The sequence below is a fragment of the Balaenoptera physalus genome, assembly GCF_965194825.1.
Source record: "Balaenoptera physalus genome assembly, chromosome: 19".
Taxonomy (NCBI): domain Eukaryota; kingdom Metazoa; phylum Chordata; class Mammalia; order Artiodactyla; family Balaenopteridae; genus Balaenoptera; species Balaenoptera physalus.
Genome location: NC_138900.1, coordinates 66,473,374 through 66,482,702, shown reverse-complemented (window position 1 = coordinate 66,482,702; position 9,329 = coordinate 66,473,374). Strand labels below are relative to the sequence as shown.

Here is a 9,329-nt window from a genome sequence, read left to right as displayed (position 1 = left end):
TATCCTGTTTCCTTGATCACAAGCCCAAAGATGACATCTTCTAAGCAATGAGAAGCATTTTCACTCTGCTCTGTCCAAACCATAGCATTCCACGTTCTACCTGTGGTTTTTCCCGTTTACTAAATCATTTGAGTCAAATGCTAGTGGGCGGTTTTGGCTTCCCAGACTTGGAACACTGACTGCTCTCGGAGGGGGTGTCATCAGCTCTGCTCGATCATGAAGAAACAAGTCCCCTCACACAGGACACTTAAGGAGTCACCTAGAAGGCGGACTGGCAGGGCTGTTTTTCTTGCTGAGCACAGTACCCTCAGCCCCTAACAATATCTGGCGCTCAGGGTCTGCGAATCCTTTAAGTGCATAAGCATCTCTATGGGGAGCGAAGCCACAGCAATCATTTGACTCGTACAAGGGTTCGCGCTGACAAAACGCGGCTCATTTACCGAGTCAGCCAGCTGGGTCACTGTGCAATGTGCACGTACTAAGCAATATGCGTAAACACGGCAGACACTGAAGCCAACCTTCAGGCCCGGGCCCGGTGGCGGCGGGAACAACAGGCGTCGAGTCCCCCGGAGGAGGTCTCCGAGCTGAGGGCGGACGGCACGGGGACGGGGACGGGGCCCCACTGCTTCCAGGCGGACGCCACCCAGAGCCCGAGGCCCCCAAGCCCGTTTCCAAAGGCGGAGCACAACGAACCGGTAAAGCCTCCATCCCCCGGCCCAGGCCCGCCCACTCCGCCCACTCCGCCCACTCCGCCCACTCCGCCCACTCCGCCCACTCCGCCCACTCCGCCCACTCCGCCCCGCCCCCGGAAGCGCGCCGGGGGGCGGACCGGAAGTGACGCGATTTTCTGCGCGCCGCCCAGCACGTATTTTTTGAGCGCTGCGCGCCGCTCGAGACTCACAGGCGTCCCGGCATCTTCTCTGACGCGGCGCGATGGGCAAGAAGGGCAAGAAGGAGAAGAAGGGCCGTGGGGCGGAGAAGACGGCTGCCAAGATGGAGAAGAAGGTGTCCAAGCGCTCGCGGAAGGAGGAGGTGAGCGGGGCCGGCGGGCGGGCTGGCCTCCTTCGTCCCGGGTCTCGTGCGTAGCCAGGCCCCCTGTGCTGGGCGCTGGGAGGGGCCGGGCTGAGCGGGCGCGCCTCTGCAAGCCTCAGTCCTCGGCTTTAAAAAGGGGTACGTGATCCTCACGGCAGCTCTGAGCAGTGAGCGTCCGTGGAATAAGTAAGTGGAACTGTGGGGCGTTCCAGAACAGTTCTCTGTGTCTCTCTCCGTCTCTGTCTCTCCCTCTCCCTCCCTACCCCTCTTACTCTCTCCCCCTCTTACTCTCTCCCCCTCTTTCTCTCTCTCTGTCTTTACAAGGGTCTACAAATGGATCAGTGCTGAACTTAGAGGAGAGCGCTCTGCTCTTAATTGACTATTGCTCACGGGCTCCCTAACCCGGGGCGGTTTATAGTGGTTAATGAGTGTTTGTTGCGTGCCAGGCATTGTGCTCTCTGGGCTTTAATTCTTACAACCAATTGAGTTAGGTAACTTTGGCGTCCCCATCTGACAGGAAATCAGAAGCTAACAGGTTACGCGCAGCTCAGGGTCACACAGCTGTGAGGTGGCTTGGAGCTGGAATTTGACCGGATGTCCCTGATCCAGAGCTCTTGACCACATACGCTTGTCCCTTTTCTTCCTATGGCATTCGTGTTTCCATTTCCTCATCTGTCAGATAATGGGGTTGGGCCTTTCCCCTCCCTGTCTCCTATCATTTTTTGGCAGGGGGACTAAGCAAGTGGTCGTGGGGGACAACCTGGAGTTCTGCCCAGTGCAGAACTCATGTCTCAGATACCTGGTTGACACCTGCACGAGGCTGTCACGCAGATTCCTCCCCTTCTACACTGTCCTATTGAAGCCCCATCTCTTCACCCTGCTGGGGAGACCTACATCACCTGGGCTCACTCCCCTCCAGCCACACAACTCTGTGCTGTGTCTCAGATATGCCACCTTCTTTCTGCACCTCAACCCCAAATACATTTTTCTACACTGGCTCCTTTTCACCTTTCAGCCTGTTGTCGCCTTGGAGAGGCTTTCCCCGACTAGGCTGCCTGTGCTGCCAGACCTACCCTGTCCCAGCCCCTCAGCCCCGTGAGTGTGACACTCAGCCGTTTGAGAAGTGCTGCCTTAGAGTGGTAGGAGGGAAGCTTACCTGGCTCCTGGACCTTGTTTTAATCTGGTGAGATTTGTTCAACGTGCGGGCATGGGGAGCGGCTACTGGATTAACTGGCAAGAAGTGGAGGAGGTGGGGGTTGAAGCGAGTCACCCGACAGTCACCGAACCAAAGTTGGGTCCCCTCGCCTGCATGCAGCAAAGCCAACCTACAGACCCCGGGTTGTGGTGAGGGCAACTGCGGGGTTTATTGCAGGTGCTCGGTAAGGAGTCCAGGCAGCTGGTGCTCAAAAGACCCGACCTCCATGAAGGCTTTCAGGGAAGGTTTTTAAAGACAGGGTCAGGGACAGGGTGCTGTGGGTTGTGTGATCAGCTTGTGGGCGTTCTTCTTGTTGGTTGGTGGTGAGGTCATTGGGAGTCAACATCATCAGCCTGTTTCCAGCCCGTCTGGGGTCTGCATTCCGGGGGCAGCACGCAGTTAACTTCTTCCACCTGGTGGGCGTTTCCGTTTCTGCGAAACGGCTCACAGGACATGGCGCAGAGTATCATCTACAGCTGTTGAGGAGGGACTGAAGGTCCTTGACTTTAAGACCAAACTATTATTATTTTGTCTTCCTTGATTGTTTTTCTTCTTTCTGCATTTTCTCACTTCTCTGATTAAATTTATTCTTTGGAACTCGGGAAGGCCTAGGCCCACCAGGCCTGCTGCTGCCCATCGCAGCCACACCTTTCTCCCACCTTGTTCCAGTCTTCCCTTCTGCCTTTAGGAAGATAATTTCTCGGGTGAGTGACAGTGGGCTAGGAACTCTGAGCTTATTGAGGCTCCAACAGTCACTTCTCCACGCGGGGCTTCCTGTAAGGGTCAAGTGGGTCAGTAACTTGTTTTGAGTACCTAATTACACATAGGGGTAACAGGATAGCGGATGTTTTTGTGGAGTCCCGTGAAGGTGAAAATTGGTAGAGCCAGTTGGGTCCTAATTTGTCGATACCTAGAAAAGTGGAAGCTACAACCTAGCAGTTACACACCTAAAGGTTTACCTTGGAAAAATTACCCCCAGCTACACAAAGACAGGTACTAGAACGGCCGTGGTAGTATTTCTTGTAAAAAAGAAAATTTTGGAGGTGACCCAGATGTTCGGCAGCAGCTGGATGGGTGGCGAAGCCATATAGCTCTGCCACCGTGACAACGAACGGGTTCAGGGCATCAAACCTTTCTTTCAGCAGTGTTAAGCAAAAAAGCCAGTTGCAAGGGAATATTCAGTACGATAACATTTACACGGAATTGAAAAACCTAAAATAATAACGTACGTAGTTTAGGGATACATAACGTGTAGTAAAAGTATAGAGAGATGGCGTGAGAGTAAGGAGCCCTCCATTCCAGAGAGTGGCTGCCTTCGGGAAGGTGAAGGGGGTACACACGGTGGGGGCGGGGTTGCTGGTGGCCGTTCGGGCCCAGGGGGTGTGATGCTCTGGTGAAAGGAACTGAGAGGAAGCCAGCGCGGCTGGGAGAGTGAGGAGATGGGGTGGGATGTGAGGCAGGCGAGGGCGGGAGAAGGGTCTGGAAGACCCGCTTTCAGGCCCTGCAGAATGTGGAGCCTGGGAAGGAGAGCCGGGGTAGTGTGGGGTGGGGTGGGGTGGGATGGGAGGAAGGATGGGGGGGACAGATGCCAGGTCTCAGCATGAGCAAGGTGCTGGGCTGAGCATTGAAGAGAAGGATGGGAGACTTTCCCGTGACAGACAGATCATGCATCACTGCGGGGTGGGCGGCACTAGTGTAAATGCGGGGACTTAGGGCAGGAAGACTGAGTTCCAATGCTGCCCAGCTGTGCACGGAAATTGGCGCCTTAACGTCTAAATTGGTTTCTGCGTTCCTAACGGTGGAGACCTTCGTACACGGATTGGCTGCAGCTGATAGATGTCGGGCCCCCACCGCGCAGGTGCCGTTCTAAGCAGACTGACATGTCTGGTTCATTTGGAGCTTATGTTTTGTTATGTTGGTGGGAGGTAGGTGGAAACAAAATAAATAAATGAACAAGAAAACATCAGACCCTGCTCTGCAGACAGCAAAGCAGGCTGGTGCGGTGGCCCAGGCCTGGGTTTCCAGGGGTGGCTGAAGGTGTTGGCGTGAAGTTGGGTGGGCTTGTCTGAGAGGAAGGCCTTGGGGGGGCGGGGTGAGGGTTTGGAAGGAGATGACGCACATGCCGTGCGCGGGAAGGTCAGGCCCTGAGTATTTGCGCGTGTGTCAGGTTCTGTGTGTTTGAAATGGGAGAAACAAGTTCTAATTCACGGGTGTGACTGGACCCCGGTCAGGTCAGAGGGGCTGGGGAAAGCTGACCCAGGCATCTGGCCACGTGATAGGGTTTAAGAAAACGTGTCACGTGTGGTGGCTTGTCTGTCTACAGGAGGACCTCGAAGCCCTCATAGCCCACTTCCAGGCTCTCGATGCCAGAAAGACTCGGATCGTGGAGACACCCTGCTCCCCGCCTTCTCCAAGGTAAGCAGCACGGACTCTCCAGTGTAGCTTCCGACCTGAAGTTTTCTGGTATAGATTGGAAAACTGCTTGAAGTAGACACCGTGTTTTCATAAGTAACTGGGCACTTGGGACATTTTCATCATGAAAACCCGCCAGATCAGCTCCCACAAAACATTTTTTTCAGTTCCACTTAGGAAGAATGGGAGTGAGGCAACTCAGCTTCATTGTCGTGTAGAAACACGGCGACGAGGTCTCCGGGCACAGCTGCTCTGCTGGTCAGGGAGGTTGTGTGGGTTTGGTCGCTCGCCACCTGGTGACAGTCTGTGGGCAGTCCGTGAGCTTCTCCTTGCTTCTTAGGTTTCTAAAGGCCCATCACGGTGCGAAACTTAATATCATGATAACTTCTTGCTGTGTTCGTTCATAATGCTTTCAAATTCTCATGTGAAAAGTGGGACCATTAAATGTAAACTGTCTGTTAGCCATTTTAGGTGGGTTTGTAGTTTATGTGAGGAGCTCCAGCACCTTTTGTAGGATTTGAGACCCTGTGGAAGGAGCAGGCTGTGGGGTTTCTTTTGTTTTTTAAAAAATTAATTAATTAATTTTTGGCTGCATTGGGTCTTCGTTGCTATGTGCAGGCTTTCTCTAGTTGCAGCGAGCGGAGGCTACTCTTCATTGCAGTGTGCAGTCCTCTCATTAAAGTGGCTTCTCTTGTTGCGGAACACAGGCTCTAGGCACGTGGGCTCCAGTAGTTGCGGCTCGCGGGCTCAGTAGTTATGGCTTGCGGGCTCTAGAGTGCAGGCTCAGTAGTTGTGGCACATGTTGCTCCGTAGCATGTGGGATCTTCCCGGACTAGGTCTCGAACCCGTGTCCCCTGCATTGGCAGGTGGATTCTTAACCACTGTGCTACCAGGGAAGCCCCAGGCTGTGGTTTTCACTGGCTTCTTGCTCCTTTCTTCCCGTCCCCTTGGCTCCGGAATGCCAGTTGTTCTCTAATTTGATCCAGGGATTCAGGCTCAATAGTTCTTACACCTGCTCCTGGCAGAGCAGAGGCCGGACATGGAGTGCATCAAGCTAGGAGCCCAGGGAGGCTGAGTGACCCTGATAAGGAGATGCCATGTCCTTCGGAGAAGGGGAAATGCCTTAACTGCACGAGCATCTGGGGCTGTCTTGTTTAGTTGAGAAACGATTTGCTTTGTTTCCCTCAGGCCTGAGTGGAGGCCTTGGTCTAGCACGTCAGGAAGGGAGGTGGTAAGAGTGCCCACCTCTGCTTCAGTGGGTGCAGGGCACGGCCCCGAATCCCATGACTTCGCCCCCAGCGTGCGATTGTTACCTGTTCAGGGTCGGGAGCAGTGTGCTTACCCCTGAGCAGACACAAGCGGCTTTGCAGCCGCTCCCAAAGTTGCAGATCCTTCTTGTTCTTCGACTCATAAATTCCGTTAGGAATCTGCTGTGATTTTCCTTGTATTTATCGTGTTATCGTTGAGGCCAAGCATAAGAGTCACACATGGTAGGTGGACGTTTTCATCTGAATTGTTGAAGCAGATAAATCCCTGAGACCTTTGAGGCTTTATCTGTACAGCACCCCTGAGGGAATTCACTTTGAATGTAGGTTGACTTCTTTTGGATGACATTTTTCCTAAAGTGTGCTGCCCAAAAAGCCAGGTGTAATGTCACAATATGATGTGAGACGTTGGCAGTTCCATGGGTCAGCTGGGAAGCTTCCTGGCAGAAGGGAGCAGTTGGAGCTGAGATCTACTGGGATGCAGACCTTTTGGTGGTAACCTTAGTACCTTCTCGCCTCCACCTCTCTATCGCATTACGGGAAAAAACCCAGGAAAATCACCAAGTTTAAGTGTGTACGTCCCCACGTCTTGGCTCAGGGGTAATTTAATGGGGACATGAGGATGAGGTGCTCGGTTGTACCGGAGCCCAGGGCGCACTATCTTGCCTTGAGGGTTTGACTACAGAGTTTCTCAGCCTATAGAATGTCTCTGTCTACAATAAATCCCCAGGAGAAAAAGTTTTCAGATTTCCCAGACTTCCTTGACCTTGAAACCCTTTTCCCTTTGAGAAGCATCCTGTGGGATTAATGTGGTGGAGGGCACCTTGGGGAATGCCGCTCTAAGGGCTTCTGCAAGAAGGGTATTTTCCCTCTCAGTCACCGTGCCCTTCATTACTTCTGCTGCAATGGTCAGGACCTACTTATAATTCCCTTATGGCTATTCTCTTGTCCTCGTGTGTGAAGTAAGTAGAAAAGTATTTGCATTTTCTAGATGGAAGGGATCTGGGATGTATATTGAAATGCTTCAATACTGGACCTCTTAGAACAGTTTAGATTGTGATTTAAGAGGATAGACCTTTAAAACAGGACAGTTCTGGAAAATTGGCACATAAATAGGAGCCCCTAGACTTCCCACTGCTGATGATTTTCAGCCAAACGCTGTGTGAGTAGCCCCTGCCCTCCTAGGAGACTGAGCCTGGGTGTTAGTGTCTTGAAAGTGAGGCTGCTTCTAAGGACGGTGCCTCAGCTTCTGTCTTCAGTGCCAGGCTCCTCTCTCACAGAAGTTTAGGACGGGCCTGTCCCTGGTGGCGAAGCCCTCTGATGGAAAGGAGAACGGCTCTCAGTTTGGGCGTCAAGTGGTTTGATTTTGTGTTGAGCTGCTGCTTGTGTCTCTTGCAGGTTAAATGCCTCACTCTCCGCTCATCCTGAGAAAGATGAATTAATCCTTTTTGGTGGTGAATATTTCAATGGCCAAAAAGTTAAGTATATATTTTCTTCTTTCCCTCCAAGTTTTCATGGGTCTCATTTAGAGGAAACTTAATTTTAAGCTGATGTCAGATATTCATGGTCCTTTAACTCCTCTCTTGTGTGTCCACATGTCAGAACTGGCCTGGGCCATGGTCCTTGACAAGGCACCAGGGTTCTTTAGGGACCTTTAGGGTCACGCCTCTTACCGCCTGCATGAGGTGGGCCAGCACCCTGCTGTTCTTCCTCATGATGGGTTTCCAAAGGTGTTTGAATAGGGAAAGTGCTGATAAATGGCAGAGCGATTGATAAATTGTACAACCTGTAATTTTTATTTTTGAGCAGACCAGAAAGCCGTGTGTTTCAGAGCTATAGATGAAACAGTTCCAAAATCCTGAGTTCGCCTTCCCTGCATGGCGGTCCAGAGATGGTCTTTGTCATTGTGTCATCATCCTGAAGGGTCCGGGGACCAGCCTTAGAAAACACGTTTCCTGGGGAGAGCTAGTGATTGAGATCCTACCTTCCATTTGCTGTCGCTTGTGTGGAAGCACCATTCGTGACACTAAATTTCCTCTTCCTTTCTGTAGACTTTTTTCTATAATGAACTCTACATCTACAACATCAGGAAAGACGCCTGGACTAAAGTCGAAATCCCCAACCCACCTCCGAGGCGTTGTGCTCACCAGGTACGTGTCCGTATGGCCATCAGCCTCCCCTCCTCTCTCGCTGGGGCTCTGACTCGGGGTTCCATGACAGACCTTTAGAGCTGGTGACGGCAGGCAGCCTGGTGTGGAGAGGCTGGACCTTGCACCTGGTCCTCACTCTCCAACTTGGACTTGCTTCTGAGCTGCTTCACACTCAGACTTCACCTGTGAGGCTGGGAGAGGAACTCCTGCTCCTCCAGGTGGTGTGAAGCTAGGTGAAAACACCTATGTGGTGCCTGGCATGTAGCAGTCAGGAAAATGCTCCTGTATTTGAGTGAGAGAGGCTCCCACAGGCCCAAGATCTGGTGACCAGAGAGATGAAGACAAAAAGACAGAATGAAAGGTGTCAGCGGTTACCGAAAATAGGTATTGCAGAGTGAAATGAGTCGTGCCCAGGGACGCTGAGCGAGCAGCGCCAGGTCGGCGTGCTTTCAGCTCGTTTCTGCTCACCGCAGCGAGCGCTGTCAGAGCCGATGACTTACAGGGAAGGGGCCCTGGTTTCATGGTTCCACCTTCGTACGCTCCGCGAGGGCGGGCATTGGTCTGTCTTGTTCATCGTTGTACCTGGGACAGTGTTGGGGCTCAAAAGATAATGTGAAAGAGTGATGCCTCTGCAGGGTCAGCCTACCGCGGCATGACTGAAACGTCCCTCCACAGCGTGTGCGTCTCCTTTTTCTAATCCTGCACTCAGAGTGACCTCCTGATTGAAATGGGGTCTGTGAGGGGGAGCCGACTGCCTGAACTGCATAGACGTCTCGTGCATAGCCGGGCTTGCAGGCATTTGGACTGGTTCATCTTCTGGAAGAGAGGCATGCACCGCTTTCTGGTTTAAAAACTAGACCTTAGAAAGGCTGGGTTTTAATTAATAAATGGATCTTGGTAAGTTCTAGTCCATTCACTGGAGCCCTCTCCAGTTCTGAGAATGCACCCACCCCAGGCCTCCAGGCTAAGCACTTAGTCCTGTCCTGTCCCATCCCGGCCCATCCTGGCGGGGAGCAGTCCCCTCTCAGCGCCTCTCCAGTTCCCGGGCCCCAGGAACGCAGGCTGAGGTGCTTCTTTGGTGTTTGTTTTCTTATCCGTTTTAATCAGTTATTAACTCTGTCCTTGAAGAATTAGTGTCATAAGTCTTTGAGATTTTTAAGTCAGTTACTTTGGCAGGCTCTGATTTGTATGTACATCTTGTGAGTACTTTATGAGTCTGAGGGTTAATGTTATCCCTGTAGATAAGGTTGGCTTGCTGTTTACTCTGTGAATTTC

General features: G+C 52.3%; 1 protein-coding gene across 1 annotated transcript in view; it reads left to right on the top strand.

Annotated features, from left to right (window-relative positions):
• The first annotated feature begins 605 nt into the window (after positions 1-605).
• Positions 606-9,329, top strand: part of KLHDC4 (kelch domain containing 4) — a 57,123-nt gene continuing 48,399 nt past the window's right edge. The window contains exons 1-5 of the mRNA XM_082436913.1: positions 606-695; positions 863-1,032; positions 4,551-4,642; positions 7,303-7,381; positions 7,956-8,054. Of these exons, the coding sequence (XP_082293039.1) occupies positions 934-1,032; positions 4,551-4,642; positions 7,303-7,381; positions 7,956-8,054 (369 nt within the window). The 5' untranslated portion in view covers positions 606-695; positions 863-933. The remainder of the gene's footprint in view (positions 696-862; positions 1,033-4,550; positions 4,643-7,302; positions 7,382-7,955; positions 8,055-9,329) is intronic.